Source organism: Paramisgurnus dabryanus, chromosome 13 (genome assembly GCF_030506205.2).
Source record: "Paramisgurnus dabryanus chromosome 13, PD_genome_1.1, whole genome shotgun sequence".
Classification (NCBI taxonomy): Eukaryota; Metazoa; Chordata; class Actinopteri; order Cypriniformes; family Cobitidae; genus Paramisgurnus; species Paramisgurnus dabryanus.
In genome coordinates, this window is record NC_133349.1 from 23,565,332 (window position 1) to 23,590,022 (window position 24,691).

The 24,691-nt window shown below is 35.7% G+C and overlaps 2 protein-coding genes across 2 annotated transcripts; both read left to right on the forward strand.

The window, feature by feature from the left end:
- The first annotated feature begins 202 nt into the window (after positions 1-202).
- hibadhb (3-hydroxyisobutyrate dehydrogenase b) lies at positions 203-12,991 on the forward strand. Its single transcript, XM_065261337.1, has 8 exons — positions 203-313; positions 4,264-4,424; positions 4,554-4,663; positions 4,774-4,895; positions 8,877-9,010; positions 9,097-9,173; positions 12,006-12,162; positions 12,306-12,991. Exons 1-8 carry the CDS (start codon positions 244-246, stop codon positions 12,462-12,464), a joined length of 990 nt encoding a protein of 329 aa, XP_065117409.1. The 5' UTR covers positions 203-243; the 3' UTR covers positions 12,465-12,991.
- A 4,967-nt stretch (positions 12,992-17,958) lies between these two features.
- Positions 17,959-21,036, forward strand: hoxa13b (homeobox A13b). Its single transcript, XM_065246152.2, has 2 exons — positions 17,959-18,924; positions 19,359-21,036. The coding sequence occupies exons 1-2, from the start codon at positions 18,213-18,215 to the stop codon at positions 19,598-19,600; spliced, it is 954 nt and encodes a 317-aa protein (XP_065102224.2). The 5' UTR covers positions 17,959-18,212; the 3' UTR covers positions 19,601-21,036.
- The last annotated feature ends 3,655 nt before the right edge of the window (positions 21,037-24,691 follow it).

Below are 24,691 nucleotides of genomic sequence, written 5' to 3' on the forward strand. Positions count from 1 at the left end.
ATGCATTTAAACGTTTAATGAAATAGTCTTACTAAAATATAATAAGCAGATGTGCTATTAAAAGATTTTTTACAAAGTATCGCCCAATCATCTATTATTGGACGCTTCAAGAATATCCCGCCTTCACTTGTATGCCATTGGTTAAAAATGAATCTACACGATTAAATGTATGGATGAAAAATATGTCAATCATCAACCATCCAATGCCGTCACTTGTAAGTCGAAGGTCAACAGTGAAGCAGCATGGCCGCTCTGTTTAGGGGCTCGCGTTGCCTAGTGGGAAAGTGGTATAACCATGTCAACGCGATGCAGGGTAATATGTTTCTACTGTTAACTTTAAATATCTTTGTTTCTCTTTAATATTATTTTCTACGCATGCGTGTTTTCCATGCAGTAAGTATCTGATGCAATGAATTGGAAGCGCTCGGTAATAGCCATCAGGCTAAAGTCAAAGTCGTGTGTCATTGGTCATGGTCAGTCCTTAGAACAAATAGACGCTTCAAGTTGTCATACTGTACAGAGCTGCCTTTCTACTGAGTAATGGGAAGTTGTACAATTGTTTAAATTGCTTTAGATACACGTGTGAAATGTGATCAAGCATGATGGTTGAGGTATATGACCAGAGAGCAAATCGTAATTGAGAAAGCAACTAAATTAAAGATCTTTAAGTAGTAATAAACATTTGAATAAGTTACCGTTTAATTTATATATTTTTATATTGCTTGATATAGATAAACATTACGTTTTTATACAACTTAATCTTGTGTATCTTTTAAGTAAAGGCAGTAGTAAAATGGCAGAGAGAGGGGTCCCTAGTTTGAGACATATTTTACATTTGTGAACCATAGATCTAGGAAATCCTACAATACTTATGTATGAGATTTGCATGGATATGTTAAAAGATGGAAATCTTTGACATTTTGAATCGGAACTCTGCCCCTTCGTGAAATTCACTCCTTGGACTCAGTCCCTTTTTAAATCACCCCAAAGCACTTTATTCATTATTTACTCACCCTCATGTCATTATAAACCTATAACTGACTTTGTACAATGATATGTAAGTCAGTAAAAATAAAGTAAAAAGTGTGAAAGTATGGTAACCAAAACCAATGAACACACACACACTGAGCAGTGGGCAGCTGTCACTAGGTACGTTTACATGCAACCAAATAATCCATTTGTTATCGTATTGATGGCTCAATTGTATTGAAAAGCCTTTCTGTAAACACCTTTATCAATACAATTGAGGTCGATCGGATGCAAATTTGGATCGTATTGAAGAGTGTGGTGTAGTCCGATCTGTGATCCGATCAGCAAGAGAAAAGTATGCACGTAAACGCATTAATTTTTTCAGTCAGATATAAAACTACTTTTTGCACATGCGCAGAACTTTTGTGCTCAAGTTCATTTCTTATATTTACGTCTTACATAATTCTCATCACGGAAACACATTATTAAAGGGGACATATCATGAAAATCTGACTTTCCATGTTTAAGTGCTGTAATTGTGTCGCCAGTGCTTCTATTAACCTAGAAAATGTGACAAAGATAAACCATGCTCTGCAAGCATGTGAAAAATTGAGTCATTGAAATTTGTCTCCCCTTGTGATGTCAGAAGGGGATAATACTGGCCATTAATCTGCACTATCCAACCATGGCATTGCCATTTAGTGCAGAGATCAACTCATTTGCATTTAAAAGGACACACCCAAAAACAGCACATTTTTTGCTCACACCTACAAAGCGACAATTTCAACATGCTACTAGTGCTGCAACGACGCGTCGACGTCATCGATTACGTCGACTATGAAAATACGTCGACATGCGTAAAATGCGTCGACGCGTCGCTGTTTACATTAATTTCGCCTAATGGCGGCTCCTGCTCCTGGCAGTGTTATACATACATTGTTTTGTTTGTGTGCGCCACAAAATCAACAATGGCCGCAACATTTACATTTTTATTTTCATTTAAAACGGCTTCATTTGTTGTTGTGAGCGCTCGGTGGTGCCTCTCTTGTGCACATGCACGCGCGCTCTCTCTCTTTCTCTGCGTGAAGCCCCTAGACAGCGCCTCTCATACATGACACTGAGTGAAAGAATTAAAAGTTGGCTGTGTTTTCCATGCGGATTCCTCTGTGTACTTGCATTTTCACGTAAACGTCAGATGTTACTGGCAGAGAAGACGACTGATTCGAGTTTATCATGAGGTTAGCAGTGTTTCCCCACATACACTGCGCGAGCTCTCTCTCTCTCCTATGCCCGCGCATGCCTTCTGTAGGAACTCTGTGTAATGGCATTTTTTTAATTTGCGCCGAATTGTCTGCGATGTCGCGTTTATAAATCAAGATTTTAGTAACTTAGTAGTTAAAGTAACAGCTGGTTGGATTAAACACAAGGTTATTGGGTCATGTTTAGTCACTATTTTAATAGTCTTTGGGGTGGTTTCCTGGACAGAGATTAGTTTATGCCAGGACTAGACCTTAGTTTAATTAAGAAATATAATTAGTTTAAACAAACATGCCTTACTTAAAACAGTACTTGTGTGCATTTTTAGGCCAAACTAAGGGAACTGATGTATTTTAAGATATGTCAGTGCAAGATGTTTTCAGTTTGGACAGCTCTTATATTTATTTTAGTCTAGGACTAGTCTAATCCCTGTCTGGGAAACCGCCCCTATATGTCTGACAACAGATCAGATAATATGTGAAAATAGCATTCAGTTGTGTTAAAAATACAATAAAACAAACAATGACTGTCAGATCAGACAGAGTAGAAAAACAGATTATCCAACAGATTAAATAGCAAATAAAAAAAAGAACACTGTATTAATAATAAAAAATAGTCGTTAGAGTAGTCGACTAATCGGAAAAATAATCGCTAGATTAGTCGACAGAAGAAATAGTCTACATGCTACAATAACATGCTATAATAAATTATCTATATGGTATTTTGAGCTAAAACTTCACTTACTTACTCCGGGCACACTAAAGTTTTTTTTTATATCTTAAAAAAGTCTTTGTTAAATGTCCCCTTTAAGGTAATAGGGTTACACGTTGTACATTCTACAGTGTTCATGTGTAGTTTCATAACATTAGGCTGCATAAAGCAATAAAATAGCATTGTGCCTTTTGAAAATTGTGTTTTCAAGAGATGCTTTGCACTGGGTGGCGTTGCCAAGTCCTCTGCTCTTTTTTGAGTTAAGATTTGGCTATTGTTTAAACTGTCTCTACGGGTTGTTTATGTCCTGCAGGATAAATCTAAAAGGATTTTGTTTATTACTTATAGGCATTTGGACTGTGAATAGTAATTGGGATGCTATTGTGCTAGTTTTGAATGTCCAATGGGGCCGGTTCGGATTACATAGAATGTACATATAAACAAATATTTTAATCAGATTGCAATGTTTGGGGTGCATGTAAACTGTACTGTCGTAACCTTCAATCGTTTAGACTGTTTCATCGGACGCACGTGCGCTGACGCGATACACGCCTGGATCCGAACTTTACTTCCGGTTTCGTTTTTTTCATGGTCTGACTAGTTGCTAAACTGATCTCTTGAACAAATGCCTTATCGAAAATAACAAATGTTTTGGTTTCCTAGGTAATCTATGTGTTGTTTTTTTGCTTGTTATATAAATAAACTACGTTTAAAGAACTTTGTTGTTATTTATTCTTAGCAGAGTTTGCCAGAAGTTACGTGCAGACCACGACTGCCGCTTGTTTATGTTGTTACTGCTGAAACCGTCTATTAAATTCAGTTGAATTTCAGTTGACAAAACTTTGTTCATGTGAACATAACCACTGCTGTCTGGTAAGAAACGGGGCAAAGGGTGCCTTCTTCAAGGGCTCCTCAGTTGCTACCTGCTGGTCATAAGAATCAAACGTTGATTCGGTTACTTTTGGGTTACAAGCCTAAATCTTACCATCAGGCCACGATGCCACCCCAAGTGACATGCATTTTTAACACTGTCCCTCATGATAATGTAATATAGATAATGTAAGGTCTTTGCGTGTTGATCAAGAGGCAGAAAATTTAACACCGGTTGTATGTACTACCATTCACAAGTGAACACATTTGAGATCAAGGTGGTCATATTTGGGATAGCAAATGAGTTTTTACTGACATGTTATAATCAGATCATTTTTGAAAGATCTTAATTCCAAGTGCAAACGGGGTAAAGATCTAAACTGAAATCTTTGTCATTGTCATACTAAAATGTCCAATGTTAAATCCTAAATTTAACTAAATTATTTCTCCTTTAAGTCTCAGTCAGGTCCATGGCCTCTAAAACCCAGGTGGGCTTCATTGGCCTGGGGAACATGGGAAACCCAATGGCAAAGAACCTCATAAAACATGGATATCCAGTGATAGCCTCAGATGTATTTCCAGAGTCCTGCAAAGAGATACAGGATCTTGGAGCCCAGGTCAGGATAACTGAAATAAAACATTATAATCCACATGCTTTGATAGATTTTGCCTTTAAGAGTGATTGTATAGAGAACATTTATATATGTTTGAGAGACACATAGCTTGAAATTGACTTCATTTTTCAGATTCTGGACAACCCTGCAGATGTGGCAGAAAAGGCGGATCGCATCATCACAATGCTTCCTTCTAGTCCCAATGTTATAGATGTGTATACCGGCCCAAATGGCATTCTAAAGTAAGGACCTCTTTCCTATAAAAACACTTAAGCTGTGTTTTCACAGACAGGATCAACACTTAATTTAAAAGAAGTTAAATATGTATCACACTGATTTTTTTATCCAACAGGAAAGTGAAGAAAGGATCTCTACTCATTGATTCCAGCACCATTGATCCAGCTGTATCAAAGGAAATGTCAGTTGCTGCAGAGAAAACAGGAGCAGTTTTCATGGATGCCCCTGTGTCTGGAGGTGAGTCTGCATTGATCAAAGAATTCTCTACTCCTACACAACTCAATGTGAAAGGCAAACAAAAAAGTGACGTAGGATGTCGCAACGGTTAGAAATATGAGAACTGTTTTAAATGCACACAAACCACACATAGACATGTAGATAACACATGTAGTACATGTTTGCTAGTGCAAGGTTTCATAAATCATGCCCATAGTCTGTTCCAAAACTATTCCCTGTGTGGGAAGAACTACCTGTTTCTTTACCTTTTGGCTGCAGTTCAAGCAGTGTGGTTTTTGCAATTACAGGTTTGTGTTTTATGCAGATGGAATTCAAGTTTCGCATTAAGATCCATGCCTGATTGCAACCATTTTTTTGTCTTTGCTTGCCAAAAGCTATTGTTACTAACTTGAGCTACTGTTGCATTACAGTACTGTAGTTTGGAGTTATATATTTTAAATAGGGATGCACCAAAAGGAATATTCTTGGCCGAGGCCAAATAAAAGAAAATCTCAGCCGAATTCCGAACAACCAAATTGTTTTATTTATTTATCATTTTCCTAATTATTTTGTCAACTATAATTTTTTCCGAACATGTGTTCATGTTTCACATGTAAAAAAGCAGTATTTTTCACACAATTTACTTATCTACATAACGCAGTTTTCACTGTTCTCAAAACGGGCTGATGTCTTCCTTGTTCTATGAAGTCCCTCCTTCAGAAATACGTAACAAGTTCTGATTGTGTAGTTTGTTTAGTGTGTTGTGATTCGATAGCAGCTTAGCTTAGCAGAGCTGTTTGAGCTTAGCTGGCGACTGACATATTCCTGTGGGCGGAGTTTAGTCAAAAACTCTTTTGTTGACGTCATTAAAGCAGAAAGTAGAGGGCTGTAGTCCAATCCGGCCGTTCGCTGTAGGCTTTGAAAGGGGAATTCTGTTAAAGAAAATATATCGCCTGGCAAGCTTGGAGCTTTATCATTTTACAGCTTTTATTTATGCTATTATAGCAACATAACACACTAACTAGGGTTTAACAAATGGGTTCAGGTAGAACCTGACCTTTAAGAAATCTGCAACGACGCTTATGCTGTACTGTATGTTGAGCAGCAGATGCGCGCCGTGTGCGCGGTCAAGCACGAGCAAAGGGACGTAGTGAGAGATTGTGGCAAGATTGACAATGACAGAGGGACAAAGCGCTCAACAAAGTGGTGTTTGTCATTGTAGGACTTTACTTGTTCTAGGAAGTTTTTATTACATACTGCTGATGCTCTTCTTCATGCTATGACATGAGATGAAGAGCTAAAGTCTCTCGTTCTACATGCTTGTGGATTCAGAAGACAAATAAGTTACCCCAGATCGCCGCCACCGAGTCTTACGCTGCATGGTGTTCAGGATGTCCTGAGTTTAAATGATAAATGAAACTTGTAGTGCTGTATGTTTTTAGTCTTTCTCAGACACTTTAAAATGCTTTTACCAACATATTTGCTGCATTCGCGCGTCTCTCTCCGCTGGTTGCCATTTAATCCTGTCATCAAAGACCTCATTATTCTGTTAAATTTATTTTGCCTTTTCACTTGTTTTTTGCTATTTTTGGACTAATAATTTTGGTCGCCAAAAATTCGGTGCATCCCTAATTCTAAAGTTTTATCATCCAAAGACGGAAAAAATCTTCAGCTCAAAGTAAAAAAATCTTAAAATGTATATGCTAAGTTGAATGTAAAGACCCCTCTGCGGTTGGTGATTTGCAGGTTTGTTGATAGGAGTTTTATTACCAGTCTCATCTCATCCATTTTCTTAATCCAGCCATTGGTGTGGAGGTTTTGAGTTATAGACTAAATCAAAAGCCAGCATCTGGAAATTGATCCTGTGACCTGAGCTATGTCCTCGCATGATATGGATGTAGACAAGTGCTCAGATTCAGTGGCATTAATGCGGCGATCTTTCATGTATCATCTTACAGAAGCATATTTATGAGAGAAAGCCTTGCGTAGATATATCTGAGGTCTAGACTTTGAACAACAATCAATTATTATAATGATACAGTTGTTTTATTGCCTTTTCTGTCTGTTGTTGTCACACAGCCACTTTATGCTTATTGCTTTTTGGAGTGCCATTGGGAAGAGAGACGCTGAAGCTGTGCAAAGCTTCATTCTTCAGTATCAAATAAAAGTATCAGTCTGTTACATAATCATTCACTACTCAGTAGAAATTAAGAGCTCAGATGCAAAAAAACTCAAAGTGCATCTGACATGTTTTCATGCAAATTAGCTTTTTTTAATCAGACTCTTATGTTTAAGTTTAGTCATTTCAATTTAATGGCAATGAAAATGTTATTTAAAGTCAATCATTGAGCTTTTGGATGGAGCGGCATTTACTACACAAAGCCGTAGTTCACTGCCAAACTAGGCAATATCGCTTTTTTTGGGGGGGGCTTACAACAAGTTAAAGAACTGGCTTTACTGATGAGATGCGCATGCCAATTGCATGCAATTTATCGTGCAGCCCTACCTTATATTTATTGATATTAAAATAAATGTGACTCTTTTGATGCACAACATGCAAATCTCCACATCTAAAAACAAGTCTCCAGTAACTCTTCACAATCCTTCCTGAATGAAACTAAACAGCTCAAACATTTGGTCAATATCTTATTATATTTGGTAATCCTCCTTTAACGGGTAAAAATAAACTCTTGCACCATGATGTATGCATGTCATCAGATCTCTGGTCAAGTGGGAGCAACATTTTGGTGGATAAGGAAAAGGGTTTAATCTAAAACCAATACTAAGCATGCCAAGACCTCTCTGTGCAGTATTGGGGTTTGCTTTGAATGTGGGGTGAGGAAAAACAGAACAGACAGAGTTTAATTTCCGCACAGTTTGTCCTGCATTTGAAAATTGTTCTACATAATAAGACCTGCGCATGCTTTGTGCTTTTCAACCATGTTTTTACGACCCAGTCCAGTAGATTAACAGAGATTTATGTCTCCACCGTCCCTCCCACTGCACTGGATTAAAGCTATTCAGCTCTCTTCAATGAATTTGGCTGGAGCAGATTAAAGCGCAAGGGTAGTTAAAGAGTCATTCCTGCATTACATCTTGATCTGCACCACTGTTTCCACTGTTATTTTCATTATTAAGATTTATGTGGGAAATTGCACCATATTCTGCATTTTGCCGGATCAACAAGTTTTATACTAAGCTCCTAAAACTATGATGCATGGTTGTACAACCTGTATTAATGTACATACACATACATGTTTTCATGAGGGATCTTAACATGTGTGTCGCTTTTATGAAGTCTTGAGGTGTGAAAACCGCCCCGTGTTGTAATGTAACAACACAAGGAATGTTTAACTCAGTCAGCAGGCCGTTTCCTCTTCAAGGTGATCCTCCTTTGTAATCAGGAAGTTGTTCCCTCTGGTCTTTGGGCACATAAAAAACAATGTGCTTCTAGTTTGCTTTCCTTAAATTGTAGCCTCTCCCAGTTCATATGCGTCAGTGGGGTTTGGCTAACATACCGCTGGACCAGCTCTCGGTTTGTAAAGCAGTCATAAGAAATCCACAGACCTGCTCATTCTCTTTAGTTAGACCCTCCAGACATTATTCTCAGCTCCATGTTAGCGCCTGCGAAGGAGGCTTAATGAAACATGAGCCACAACAAACTGGCCCTGACGTCATGCCTGTCTGTGTTCACAGCAGATGGCGAAGTGCTTGTGTATTTATAGAACTTTCCTAATTGTGGCACTTCGATGGTGCTAGTGTGTTCTCATCTTAGCGATATTTAGTTCAAACAGGTATGATAAGGTTTGTATTGGCTTTTGAATGCCCATTCGTTCAGTCACTTGTTTGTGCATGTGTTCACGAGACACAATGACTCATTTGCCATTTACGAAACTCTTCCATTGTTATCGTCCTGCAGAACTTGAACTCGTCTATCAGCCTAATGTGTTTAACATACTGAAACGGTATGTCTGATCTGCACAGTTTTCCTCATTTTCACAGGTGTCGGTGCTGCCACTTCGGGTAAGCTCACTTTTATGGTGGGTGGGCCTGAGGAGGAGTTCACCGCGACCAAGGAGCTTCTGAGCTGTATGGGGGCTAATATAGTGTACTGCGGCCAGGTCGGCACAGGGCAGGTACGGATAAAATGTGCATTTATGAATGCAATGCTGTTTATGGGAATATGCTATGTTACTATGGGTCCTTTCTGGCTTGTTTGTAGGCAGCTAAAATTTGCAACAACATGCTGCTGGCCATTGGGATGATTGGAACAGCAGAGACCATGAACTTGGGAATCAGGTGCATTTTCACTATCACTACAAAATAATAATAGTGAATAATTTTTAATAACCTACTGATCGAACCACCATATTTAACACCTGTTTACACAAAGAATTATAAAGATAGCTAAATTTATTAGCTGTCATTGTTTTATCCTTCGTCAAATGGTTAAAAACACTTTGAACGTGATCTCGATATCGTTACTCCGTATAATTATCAGTTTATTTGTGATGTGGACTCTCATATTTTTACAGTCATCTGTATCATTCTTGGTGTGAACAGGCCTGAAAGGGCACACACTTTGCCAATTTTTACGAAATGTAATGTAATGTAATTTTCAGGTGTGCCTAGAATGTGTTTCTGCCTTTTCAGCTCAAAATACCCCACAGATCATTGTTATTGTTATACAGGGTTCCCGCGGGGTCTTAAAAAGTCTAATTCAGAAAGTTAAATTTAAGGCCATAAAAAGTCTTAAAAACGGCCAAATTTTCATCCTAGGTCTTAAATTTAATTAACCCAAGTCTTACATTTCTTACCTCTGTTTATTCCCGAAAAGCGTTGTCCGCAAAAAATAAAATAGTAATTTAAAATGCTGTAGAACTAATCAGTGACGGAGGAAGAAAGTATTTGATGGGCGGGCTTCTAAAAGAAAAAGTTCTGCACTTCGCGCGTCGCTGAATCGCACTTCAATCCAGTTTTTAATCATTATTTTTTAAATAGGATATAAATGTAGGCTATTATAATCCACGCAATTCATGCCATAAGCTATATTTCAGGTGTTGTGATCTGACTGTATACTGTTAGGTTTGGCGAGAAACAAACCTTAAATGCAGTTTTATAAAAGCAAAAATCTTTTCTGTGTTAATTTAACCAACTAGCCCATGGCTTACCTGAGCATTTGCCAGGTTCTGAAACAGAGGACCCAGAAGCGAAAAAATCAACACTGCTTTATTGAAAATCAACTTAAACAGTCAGTCCGTCGAGTCCCGAGCCACCAACGACTAGTCAACTTTAGTGTTGCACAGTTTTCACTTAGGAAGCTTTTGTTTACCTGCTCCATGCGCGTTTACTCCCTTGACTTTAATCTGCTAATCTTGATGACATATGTAGCCTACAAATGCGACCTCTGGAGGCTACAGCCTTCGGATTTAGAAACGGTCTTGTAAGCAACACACAACAAACCACGAACAGCCTTTTAAATGGTAAATCTCATTTTCATTTAATTATTGTGTAATTAGAGAGGCGAATAAATGCGATGGCGGTATAGTGCATATTTTTGCATGTAACGTATGGGTGAAAAAAATGGAAAACATGTTAACAAGGCACATATCAGCAGCTTACCATACTGATCTTCCCATATTAGTGGATTTTATTTGTTAAAAAAATTATATAATAAAAATAAAAATATAATGTTTTCAGAATTTCTGAGATCATTGTGTTGCGTTGGTCTTAAATTTCACTCATAATGGTCTTAAAAAGGTCTTAAAAAGTCTTAAAATTTGACTTGGTGAACTTGGTGAAGCCTGCAGCAACCCTGTTATAGCATAAGCATGTCCAAAATGCCTCTTATTGGGGTGGGACTTAAAACGCGCTGTTTTCATGTGTGTACCTTTAAACGCAAATGGGTGATTCTCACGAAATCCAGATTTAGAAAGGTGTCCAGCATCAGAATTTTTTAAAAGCCCTTGAAGCCAATTTTTTTTTGCACATATAAGATTAAGGTCTGAACTTACTATAACCATTATTTTTAGAGGATTTAAAAAAAATCCTTTTAGAATTATTTACATTTTTTGAGATTATCATTATCAAAAATTATCATTACCGCAACATGATACTACATTAAATATATGCATTTTCAAACTCATGTTTCGGTAATGAGAACTAAAAAGTTGTCTAGGTACTATGACAAACAAAATGTCAACTTTTATCTGGAGAGAAAAAATAAGAACTGCTTACCTGGTAGCCATCTTGAGTGTCACTGTCAATTATGTCCCTTCCAACAATTTTTTTTTTTAAACTGGCTTAAACAATGATTGAAAATTGTTGCGGAGGATGAGAAAATTGGTCTTGGACACATTTATATTCCTTAGTATTGTCTCTACATTTACCAAATACCACATGTTTCTTTACTGTAAATTTTTATAGTATAACATGCACTGAAGCTTTTTATTTTTTAATTATAAATATTTCCATGTCAAAGAACCCAAATCCAGTCATGGACATGTTGCGGTAATGAAAATTTCCCCCTTAAATGTGGGAAAAAAATTGGTTTGTATGATGTCATTTGAAATCATGTGCAAAGTAGTACATGAAGAGATGTTTGTAACTGTGCTTCTTATTTTGATACTCCTACTTTGCATTTGCTTTTTAATCAAAATGTTTCATGACACCTCATAAGTCTGATTTCGCGAGAATCACCCAGATGAGCTACTACCCTCACTCCCTCACCAACAGCACTAAGCATTTTCAGTTAAAATAGATTTGATTCCTGTGAATCAAAATCTGAGAAAATAGTATATTAAGCTGTAGTGCTACAACGTGCTAACAAACACATTTAGAAAAGCTTTTGGGTAAAATTAACCTGTCAGTGGGTGTGGGCGGGGCTTTGTTAGTGTGACATCACATTAACAAGAGAATCAAAACAGGAGACGGTGCATTTTTTCATTGTAGGGTTGTTGTGTTCACACACTGCCAACACACATTTATGTCCAAACACCTTGTAAAAGTGGATTTTCTAATAGGTGCCCTAACAGCCCAGATTTTGTCTTTCTCCTGCTAAAGATTACATTATTTTTCACATTATTCATTCTATTTTTCTACTCATGAAAAAGTTTCTCTGTGCACTTACAGATTAGGGCTTGACCCAAAACTTCTAGCCAAGATCTTGAATATGAGCTCTGGCCGCTGTTGGTCAAGTGATACATACAACCCTGTCCCGGGTGTGATGGAGGGAGTGCCCTCAGCAAACAACTACCAGGGGGGTTTTGGAACAACACTAATGGCTAAGGTTTGGTCCGTTTTCTAACTTCTTCTGTGATTTCTTCCAGCTATGTTGCAATGTTACTAGTTAATAGCATGTGATTTTATGCTACAGATAAAAGTTATAGAACGATCATGGACTATCTTTATAACTTCCACATGTGTCCTTAGGATCTTGGACTTGCACAGAATACAGCAACCAACACAAAGACACCAGTGCCACTAGGCTCTCTGGCCCATCAGATTTACCGTATAATGTGTGCACGTGGCTATGCCAGCAAAGACTTCTCCTCTGTCTTCCAGTTCCTACGTGAGGAAGAGGGACAGTAGAAGGCATCATTCTTCGCCCCTTTCACAGCCTCACACAGCTATGCCAATCTTGCACACAACCATGTCTTTCGAAACATTGACCAGTATAAGTTTGCCAGAAATTAATGTGTCATTTATTTGGATAAAGTGTGTGAGTGTGTGTGTGAGGAAGCGTTTGTTTAGGGTTTATTCGACAGGCCACAATACACATTGTTGGAATAATGTTACACGTATAGTAAACCACCGGTCGACTTATGATTAGATGCTGTGAATTTTGAGGAATTTTTTAGGACTGCCTCAGTGGCTAAGACTAACAAAACATTACTACATGATAATAACACAACATAATGTTTTTTTGTCAAAGAACGGCTCATTTCATCCTCGATAACCACAAATGCTGACCATTACACTCCTTTGTGTTAGTAAAAATCTCTTTTTTTGTGTTCTTAATGTGGACTTTGATAGTTGCAGGCTGGTTGTTCTTCATGTTGGATCTACAAGTCATATTCATGTAAAAAAATGGAAATTAAAGGAAGAGAAATCTTTAACTCTTGTTATTCCTTTGTAAGATGAAAGCTTCTATTGTAAGGTTTCAAAAAGTTGGAGGCAGAAGTGGTATGGTCAGCGCTAAGACGTCCAAAATAAAAACTGCTCTGACAATGATGTTTCTAGGTCAGGCAGATGCATGTTGTTATCTGGAGAGAAGACCAGGAACCTGTAGAAAATGAAGCTGCATTTTAAAGGTCTACAAATGGGTAACTAGATCTGGATGGGTGCTTCTGTCACAATTTAATGGAGTGAATAATAGAACTGTAAGGAATTATATTCACAATAATTCAGTCTCGCTCATTATTTCCGCTCAGTATTGTCATTCCTCGCTTTCTTCAAGCTTTCCTCCCTCTTTTCTCTGTTTGTGCTCCACCATCTCATTGTCTCTCCTACAATTCTTCTCCTCTACCTCCCTTCACACTTACTCTTGTTCTCCTGGTTTCCAAAACAAGGGAAAATCAAGTCTGTTTCTCATCTGCCTACCAAAGCGCTACAGAGAGGTCATAATGCAAGAGGTCACATGATCACAGGACAAAACCATAAAAAGTCCATTAAGGACAGAGGCCTAAGTGCTGTGTTGTTATCTAGCTGGCAGGTCTTACAAACAGAGGACCATGGGGGTGTAGCTAGACTACAGACATCCCCAAAGTCTGATATCCTATTCTGGTTTAATGCATAAAATGCTCTGGTCACTGAAATGACTGTAAAAGGATTCTGTATCCATCCTCAAAGGTAGAACCCGAAGCATCCTTACATATGCTTTTTATGTATATTATGCTATGTTTACAAACCTGCATTTTGTCTATATCTATTACTCTCTTTTGTCATTACCTGGTCGACCAACCCATGTGGCAGCTGCCATTTCAGATTGGTATGATTTGTGGACAATGATAAAAATTGCTTAATGCAGCAAATGTGGTATTTATTAACAAGAGTATTGTTCATATTATATTTCATTAGTTTATTTTTTGTTTATGTTCAATGAGTGTCCTCAATGGATATATAAAGTCAAATGCTTATTAATTGTATAAAACGTTTCTAAAACACCTACACATCCAACACAAATGTTGAGCTATCTGCAGTTAATATCGGTAAAGTCTGATTTAATGATATTCTACCTTTACATGTACACAACTGATTCGTTCATACAAACTAAGTATTGATAAGAATAATCAAACACACGTTACACATTTCTTGTTTTATGTTTGTATAACTTTGTGTATTTTATGAAAACCACCAGTTAGGACATCCACTTTCAAAGTAAAACTCTTATCTTCCTGTGTTGCTGCGTTGTGTTAAATGTTCAAGCAACTCGCAAACATTATTTGACAAAATATTTGATGTAAAGTCGGGAAGTCCGTAAGGTGGCTTCATTATGGAGACATGACACGAGGTCCAGGTGTGGTCTAAATATGTGGTTAGCCTGCTGTTTGTATTTAATTGGATAAAGCATGCCAACAAAGACATCACTCTTACATTTCCAAAACAAGCATTACTATTTCTGAGAAATCTAACTTGAACATACACACACACACACTGTAAACATTATAGCCTAACTATCCAGTCCGTTTAGTCGCCTACAATATATGAGGTTTATAGCCATATTTTTATTTGTACTTATAGTGCACAAAAACAAACACGCAATTAATAAATATAAGACAATTATTTGGATAAATTCCAAATTTAAACAGATTTAATGTGTTTCCTCGTGCACTCTGAGGCCTTTTGTCTCGTTCTCTGCAAACGTGAAATTTCGCAGCAAAACCATTTTACAAATAACTAGATAAGCATTTTCATTGTCTTTTTGTGCTTTTAATTAAAAACTTTGGATAGCAACATTTTAAGGCTGATTTAGAGGACTAATTCTTTCAATGGTATATATTGTTTAATTGTAAAATAACAGGATTTTGGACTTTGGGAGAGAATAAAAAATTCTTATATTAAGGCCACGATTTTAGTTGGTATATCAATATATTTAACTTAAGTGTAAAGCTAAAAAAATAAAGCTACGCCTGCCATGGCTGTTTGGATCAAATAATTTAAATTATTGATAAATGTATTATTATGTGTAAAAGCATATGTTCAGAATATTTTAAAAACATAAAAGTGATGCGTGGTGAAATAGAAGATGAATAGATTCCGTTTTTGTCTTTTCTGAATTCGTTGGTGTTACGATTTAATAATATCAATAAAAGGTGTTTGGCAGCATTTTATCAGCACTGAGAGTAAATGGGGAACGACGAGTGTAAAGTTGCTTACCTGATAAAATGGACATCAGGTTTTCGTTTGTAAAATATTTAAATAAAAAAACTGTAATAGTTACAATTATGTTCTTATATTTTGTTTTAAGGCCACTTAAAGTACATGAAACAACATAATTTTCAAATCTGAGCATCAAAATTTATATAAAATCGTTTTAAAAAAAAATTGTAATATAAACTTATAGTTTAAGATTTTGAAGTGCATCAGTCATATATCATTTATTCAAAATTGTGACTGACGTGCATTCATCTCACACGTCTCCAAATAGATTAATCATTTGATGTAAATATTCGTTTCGTTGTCAAAAACAAGCAATCAAGCAATGGCAAGTCAGTCAATTATTAGCTTGTTTAGATAAGACTTTAAAATAGTTTAAATCGAAGGGAAATCGTAACATCATTCTCAATATTAACCTAAATTTTATTTTTTAAAGAATGTCTATATGTTATCCGATCATATTATTAGTGAAAAATGTGTCGATATATTTTTATTTTTCAGTTTTCAACCTTATTTGCACTCAAATGAACATTAATTATTAATAATGTCTAGGTTCGACTGTTCGTGTCTGTTCTTTTCATAAATTCTAATAAATTATTATTTTTTAAACTAAAAAGTACTTTAACAGTACTATACCACAATAGATGAATTAAAGACAATATGAATTATACAGACACGTTTATCGACTGTTTCGTTGTCTTTGAGCAATTTAAATTCTCCCAAATCAGGATTTTGTTTCTCATCTTCAAACATCTTAAAGTCGAACCAGAAGTGCCTCAAAGCACTGGATAAAAGCGTCAAAATTCTATGCAACTATGTACATTTAACATAACATATTTAAAGATTTATAAACATTAATAAAATGTATAAAATACATTCTTTTAGCCTTAAATAGAGTAGGCCTAACAGTACCAAATTTCTAGGACGACTATGGACTACGTCAAATCTGCTGAATTTTAATTGTTTTCACTTATTCACCGTTTCTTTCGATGATGGAGAAATCGATTCTCCTATCATGGTGCTATCTTATAGATGTGAGTTTAGCAGTGCATTGACTTTTTTGTGTCCAGTGCACCATGCACTCAATTCTCGCATCCGTTTGTTCACATGTTGACTTTGTCTCTTACACAGTTCAGCTATTGTAAGTGAAACAGACGACACTCGAGAAGCTAGAGAAACTTTAAAAAGATCAAATAGGTCTTGGCGCCTAACATGCCAGTGTTTCCAAGCCACCAGCGAGATTATTTCCTGTGTTCTCTGCTGGATGGTGAGCGTACATAAAAACGACTGCTTCTCGGTAACTAAACATTTTCTTTTGATCCTTTTGATCCAAATAAACAACTATGTTCTGTGTGTACAGTAATAATAGTAATTTTGAAATTAATGATACTGTTTTCTTTTAAAATTTCATATGATCTTATTTGATTTAATTTAAAACAGCGGACAGACTTTATTGTGGAGGTTGGCAGTATTCAGCCTTAAAGTGACACTTTAAGAGCTCTTAATATTAAAAGTTCGTTACAATAAATATTATTAATTCTACAATAAAAGTGTTGTGGTAAGTTTATAGCAAAAAAGATTAAAATGTTATATATTTGAAATTTGAACTAGTATCATGGACTGAAGCCGATACCTTGCACTGTAAAAAAAATGCAGCATGAAGTTGGTTTTGTAAGTCAATTCAATTAACTATTTTAAATTTTGTCCTGTAAATAGTTGACATAACTTATAAAAACAAGTTGAAATTGCTTAACTTAATTTTTAAGTTAAAGTAGCATAAAATATATGTTGTTTTGACAAAAATGCTGGATTTTTTTCTACAGTGTGTATATTCTCGTAGCTGGTAATCTTTGTGGCGTTCACGTGTAATCATTTCATTAAAGTGATTCTATATTTAAAATTATTTTAAATAATAGAATAATAAACAAATAATAATAATAATAATAATAATAATATCGCTACAATTGATATTGTCTTTTTTGTCCAGAGCTTCTTACATTAATTACAGCAGTGACCGACCTCCGTGCCAACGCGACAAAAACAGCTGTAATGAAAACAAGATCAAGAGAATCTCATGCTGAATCTGTGACAACACAAACAGTGTAATACCTGAAAAGTATTTGTGCTCCTGTTTACAATGCAGCCGGAGATTTGTGGTCGTTTCCTGCCAGACGGTCTAGCATTCAATGACAACAAGGGCCCTGGCTAGACAGCAACTTTCAACTTGACCTTGGCCTCCAGCAGTGTGTAACTCACATGTAAACGAGTTTTGGCAAAATTGTGGGCTGGATTTAAAATCATATATACCATACTGAAATGGGGATGATTTTTACAAAGTAGGAAATGTTTGGTTGTATTTGACAATTTCACTGGCTCGAATTGGTGTTAGTGACTGTGTAACATTTTACCCAACGTACTGTTAAAAAAAATGAAGAAAATAGACACTTAATACGTTTTGGTTCATTATTTAAAGCGGATGTCTTGTTAGACAAAAGGGGGAAATAGCGACATAAGAAATTATTACTTTACTAACAAAACAGCTGTTGTTTCAGGAAACTACTGCAGTAAGGTTAAATAATTCGTTTAAAAACCTCACCATTTAAAAATGTGGTGAGTTGTCTGTATTTTTGTGTTATCTATTTTTATCTTATTATTTTTACTAGATCTATTTTAGTAGTGTGCATTTAATCTTGCAGTTAAGTTGTACACCTATGATGAAACATAATATGCCACTTTTGCGCACAAGAGTGCAGCTTAGTTTCCCCTTTATGCGTAAAGCTTAGCACCGGAATCTTTTAGCAATTTCTAACTAAATCTCACTACTTTGTTTCAGTTAAGTGACGTATATTTGTCTGTGCTTGATCGGCGTTATCTCCAGTTGAGACGTTTATCAGCCTCTTTGCATGTCACGTGCCTCGGCTCGTCCAATAGCAGTCGGAGCTGGACGCGCACAGAGGGCGCATGGGTATCTGTTACTCCAGATCCACAGCTTCTCTTTCAGTCTTGGGGAATACTAAAAGAGCTGGTAGGCTCCATGTAGGGCGTGCTATGACAGCGTCTTTACTCCTCCATTCTCGCTGGATTGACCCGGTGATGTTTCTGTATGACAACGGCTTGGATGATATGAACAAAAACATGGAAGGATTTGTGGGAGGCAATTTTGCTGCGAATCAGTGCAGGAATCTTATTGCTCATCCGTCTTCTTTGGCCCCGAGCACGACTTACACGTCGAGTGAGGTGCCCGGGTCGGGCATGGGAGAACCTGTCAAACAATGCAGTCCCTGCTCAGCTCAGAATTCACCCGGTGCTTCTTTGCCCTATGGATATTTTGGCGGCAGCTACTACCCATGCAGGATGCCAAAGTCCTGCACGCAGCCCACCTCCTATGGGGAAAAATACATGGACACGTCTGTTTCTGGAGAGGAGTTCCCTTCTCGTGCTAAGGAATTCGCCTTCTATCAGGGTTATTCGTCTGGCCCTTACCAGCCTGTGCCAAGTTATCTTGACGTGCCAGTGGTACCTGCGCTGAGCGCCCCTGCGGAACCAAGACACGAGTCTCTTCTGCCTGTGGAGACGTACCAACCCTGGGCAATTACGAACGGATGGAGCAGTCCGGTGTACTGCCCAAAAGATCAAACGCAGTCAAACACCCTCTGGAAATCGTCTATTCAAGGTAAAATTATAATTTTTGTGTGCAATATCAGTAATAATTAACCCTAGACTATCTGTGGAAAATTTAGTTTAAAAACTTTCAGTCTGCGGAAAAATTGAGGCCTATCGCAAAAAAATGTTTTATCATTAAAACTGGCTTACGAAACCCATATGACTCATTAATTTTACACGCAATAGGTAGAAAAAAATTAATGCTATGTAGTCTTGCTACTTTTCATGATTGCAATTTTATTATTTATTTGCATAAAGAACTTGCATTTAACCTTGCATGTTCCCGTTCACGTCTTTTCGTTAGTCTATATTGTCTTTAACAAACCTAGCATTTTTTTTCTGATCTTATTTATTAAACATTTCTCACATTGGAATTTATCATTAAATTGACCTGTATGTTTTTTTTTGCATCCAACTTAATGAACCTTTTGATATACCCCTCAGAGAGCGTATCGGCTGCTGAAGGAGCCTCAGTTCGTCGAGGAAGAAAGAAGCGGGTTCCATATACCAAGGTTCAATTAAAGGAACTAGAACGAGAATATGCCACAAATAAATTCATCACTAAGGACAAACGAAGAAGGATATCAGCTCACACAAACCTGACCGAACGACAAGTGACCATCTGGTTTCAAAACAGGCGGGTGAAGGAAAAAAAAGTGGTCAACAAATACAAGGGTATCAGTTAAGATTTGAAAAATGTTAAAACTGAAATACCAATGTGGTATAAATGGAAGGACCTTCAACATTATTTATTCTGAAACCCATTCCATCTTCGGTTCTACGTCATGAGATGCGCAGGAGTAAACGAAAAATATGTATTTTACTTCTATGTGTACAGACTGTCACGTCACGACATTGGCACGGGGCAAAATAAACAGTTCAGAACAATGTACACATATTCACCACTTTTTAATTCATTTTCATCTGTAATGTCTTTATAAGAAAGACCTGAAAGGAATGTCAACTGCTTTCAACACATTCACACAATGTAAAATAAGTAGAGACAAAACCATAGCTGGGTATGTAGCTTATTTTTTATTAAGATAAGGTTATTTTCACAAAAACAGAACTGTACATTGGAGACTGTGGACTTGCACGCGGCGTAACTGATGAGTCGATAATCTTAAATCTTGTACACTAAATAATAGATTACATTTCTCCCCTTTTACACAGTGTATTTGTAAATAAATAGCCGCTTCCAGGCATCTTGCGAAATATACACATTCCCCTGTGTTATTGCAGATAATATGCAAATAAAACTTCCCATATCAAGTGATAGACATACACATTTGAATCGTGTTAATTACTCACAAACCGTGTCAAAATATTTAAAACAGCAAATCTATTATTTTGTTACAGTTTACATTACATTAAGTAGCCTATACCTTGGCAAATAGGCTGAAACAGAAAGTAAATCAGCTCTTAATCTGGGTTATTTAAACAAAATTATTTTATTTATTTTATTTTTAAAAAGAGTAAGTGTAATATTTCCCCCTTTTGCCAATTTATTGCTGCAAGTTAAATCTATCGTCTTGGAAAATGTTTTCTAAAGTTTTTTCTACAGGCTTCATGGTGCTGCCATCTACTGTCAAATAGAGGTCATTGCATTTTTTTACCAGGCTCAGTTAATATTTTCTATCAAATGTACTGCAGAAAAAAATAAACAACATAGATAATATAAATAATATAAGAATACACTCTTAAAAATAAAGTTTCCTAAAGTATTCTCGATCGGTGCTGTATTTCATTAAAGAACTTTAACATACACAGAATGTTTCTTTTGCAGAATTTTTTATTTTTTTTTTGTAGTGAAAAAGGTTTCCACTATTAAAAAGTAGGAAATAAATGTTTATTTTAAGATTTGTTGACTGGTTCTTCTATGGCACAGCAGTGAAGAACCCTTTATTGAACCTTTATTTTTAAGAGTGTCACGCTGTGTCTTCTAGACGTCTATATTTTTCTATGACAATGTCTCTTTTGTACACACTTACAACTACATTGTAGAAAGCACTAACATGCAGTTGCTATTTTAACTTACCCATAAAATGACGTGGTTTATAGTTGTATTTAGGTTGATTCAGAAACGTATAAAACAATAAATAAAACCAGCTATTTTAAATAACATTTTTGGAGTGTACTGTTTTAAACCTTTTTAACTATGATAAAAAAATCTTATTAAAAAGAGAAAGATAGAATTGAGCAAAAAGCAGGGCCTCTAGTTTGCAATAGTGGTCTGTTTCTCCTTCATGAATGATCTCTACGCGATGACAATTTACAGTAAAATATTGATGCTCTCCATTAAGCTTTTGCTTCCATACTGAGATCTTGTTTTGCCATATATCGCATTTATCCACCAGAAAAAAAACCAATATTTACATTTAATATATATATATATATATAACTGTCTTAAATAAAATATAACAAACATTAAGCTCCTAAGACCATTTTTTTTATATTTGCACCATAATACTTAATTCTGTGTAACTGGAACCTGTTGTACACAAACATGGACAAATACACTGCTTCATGTTCTTAGAAAAATATGTGGTTATTTTATTTATTGGTTCTTCCTAACCCCAAAATAACTGGTAGAAATCTGAAAAAAAGACAAACTAATTTAAATAAAATAATTTGTATTGAAATCAGCTTACACAAATTGTAGAAAACAAAATCACAAAACGATGGCATGATGACAAAATAGTTAATAAATGTTACATACAGATGTTACATTCAATGGCCTTGAGTGTATATTAGTGACAAATGGCATATGGCTGTATTATTAGTATTTATGTATTAGTATTTCAGATGTACACTGTAAGTGAATATAAGTCGCGCAAAATGAAATTTAATTAGAATTAAGATTATAAGAATTAAGTCGCTCACACTGTGTGAAAAATTAAATAAATTACTGAATGAAATTAAATAATCTAATCTGCTTTCTGGATACATAGGTTAAATATTAATGGGGTGTAAAAACATCCTTTCGATTTACTGGTTATACACTGTGACTATTTGCGTTGATTTTGTCATTAAATAGATAAGTTATACTACATTTAAACGGCAACAAATATTAATGTATGTTCTTGTTACAGATTTGATGCAACTGCGCAAATACCACTATATTTCAATTGTACTTTAAATAATGTTGGATTGTTTCAGCTTATGGTTGGGTACAATATGGACAAACTCAGCCGTTTAAATTAACGGAAAATGTCAATATTTTACCCAACCATGATTTAAAACCACCCAGCATTTTTTAGTGCAAGATGCAGCATGAATATTATCACTAATTTGAAATTGTTTTTATCATTGTACTAATAATTTCAAATGTCACTAGATGTTCTGCGACATTTTCAATTACGTCACAAATAAATCTCAGTGGAATCTGTAGGCAGCCAATGAACTGTCGCCTCACAATGTCTAAGCAGATGGAAAGTGTGGAGAAACAGTATGCGGACGGGATCTGCATTTCAGGCTGGAGTTATAGACAGGCTGGACTGTGCTGCCACCCGAAGGCACAACAAGAAAAGGCATCTTATTAAATTCTCAAGTCTGGGGAATGATTTTGTCATTTCAATTCAGATACTTTCTTGATTTGTGTGTATAATATTGGTACGTATCATACCTTTTAGCTTATTAGCTTATCGGATTGTGCCATCTCGTATTATATATTATAACACAGAGTTATATTTTGTGGCTTGAAGTCCAACTGTATATAACGTAAGCTAATGCCTGAAAACTGAATATAATTTGAGAGAAACAAACAGCAGGATACTGCAATTTGTCGTCTTATACTTTCACACAGTCTAAAAACAAGCTACAATAATAATAAAAAAAACCCTGTTACTACCACATATAAAAAAAATGAACACATTATTGCTAAAAACGTAGCATCAACATTAAACAAGAAATGTTTAAAAATGGTTTAGAAATAAAATGTTATATATTATTGTGAAATACATCTCGAAGACAAACTCGGATAACGTTCCATCATTTGCTTATTTTAATAAAGACGATTATTTAAACATTCAGACTAGCATATATTTTCTTGATGGGTTTTAAAATTTATCAAAACGTTTTTTTCTATCTACAATTTGTCATATGTTTCATATCAGAAGATCTGGGTCAAAATAGGTATTTAAAAAATTATGTATTATTAGCCCAGACCAGGCTATCAACATACACTGTAAAAATCGGCAAACTGCATTTGTTACTCTGTAGAGCTTTTTATATACCATGTTTTGTTGGTGTGGCTCAATGTATTTAGAATTAGATTTTTTTAAAGTGATTTTAAATAATGTATTTGACTCAAAATCTATAATTTAGATGTTACCACGTGCAGTACCACTTTAATTTAGTTTGCTTAGTTTTCACTTCTGGTTTTAAATAGGTTTTTATAAATATCCGCACTACTGGCGCATTTGTCCCCCAGTTAAACATTTGTTTTACAAGTCTAGGTGTCTCAACATCAATACAAGCAAGTGCAAGGCAAAGGTCGGGTTTAGACAACCATCGTCGTTGTCCTTCAGCCATTGTGCCTGGGATCGAAAACAAAAGCAGTGATTTTGTTCCGTTTGTTTTATATTATCTATTCACCAGTAATTTCTAATATTGTTATGATCTCAGCTAATAGCCTATGTGATGTTACAGACCCCCATGCACTTCTATAAAGATAAACTTACATATGAACGTGTCTAATCCCAGTATCGTGTTTCATGTTACAGTAGAATTACAAGTGGACCCTTAACCGCATTGCGACAAAATATGCATTAAAAACAAAGCTAAACACTTTTAAAAACCGTCACATTCCAGCCCTGACAAATTACTATTATGTTTTTAATATTAAGCCTCTCGGTTTTCATTTTATAATATTTCCAAACAAGGGTTTTCAACAAATATTAACATAAAACATTGAGTGAACCTAAATTATTTGCAGTTAATGTATTCAAATAATTTGCTCAAATAAAGTTTCTTACAACTAGCAGGGTTTCAAATAATTTGTCAATTATCAAATTAAATGTATGAATTAGGCTATAATAGGCTATAGGTAATAATATAAATGTCAATTCTATTTTAAATGTCCTCATTCTTACAATTCATTGAACAAGGCATTTGTATATTCCTACTTAAAGTATTCTCTAATTACATTTGATAAACATTTAAAATATAGTACTGGTACATTTATTGTAGCCTATACGCCAAATGCGAGTTTTTCAACAGAGATGAAGATTCAAAGGTACATGCGTTTCATGTGTATTTAATAAATACGCATAATATAAGCCAAAAAATAAGCTTTTGTTTACATCTTGTTATGTAAAGTGAAGGCCAATTGGGCTATCATGCTTCTTAAGTAAGAAGGTTCTGTGTTTCTTAAGAAGTGTTAACTTGAGAAATTTTAAAAAAGTTATCGGTCATCTGTTTTAATACCCTTCTCTACTCTAACTCGTGTGAGTCAAAAACAATGGTGAGGAAAAGTCTAAAGTTACGTGAAAGAATTACAATTACTCGTGGAAACCTTTAATCCTCATCCGGGGCGCTGTTTAGACTATTTGTAAACTCCCATTTGTGTAAGTGACCCTCACCCTCCCCCGAACTTGAGGTCTTGCTGATAAACTCTCAAATATCCCCAAACTAAATCTGAAGTTAAGCTGCTTCTATGTGGGTAACAGCATAAAAACAACCCCTGTACCTGTACACTGCAAAAATGCTGGGTTGTGTTTTGATCTATAGTTGAGTAAAATATGCTACGGAAACCCCATCTGTTTGGTTAAATTAAT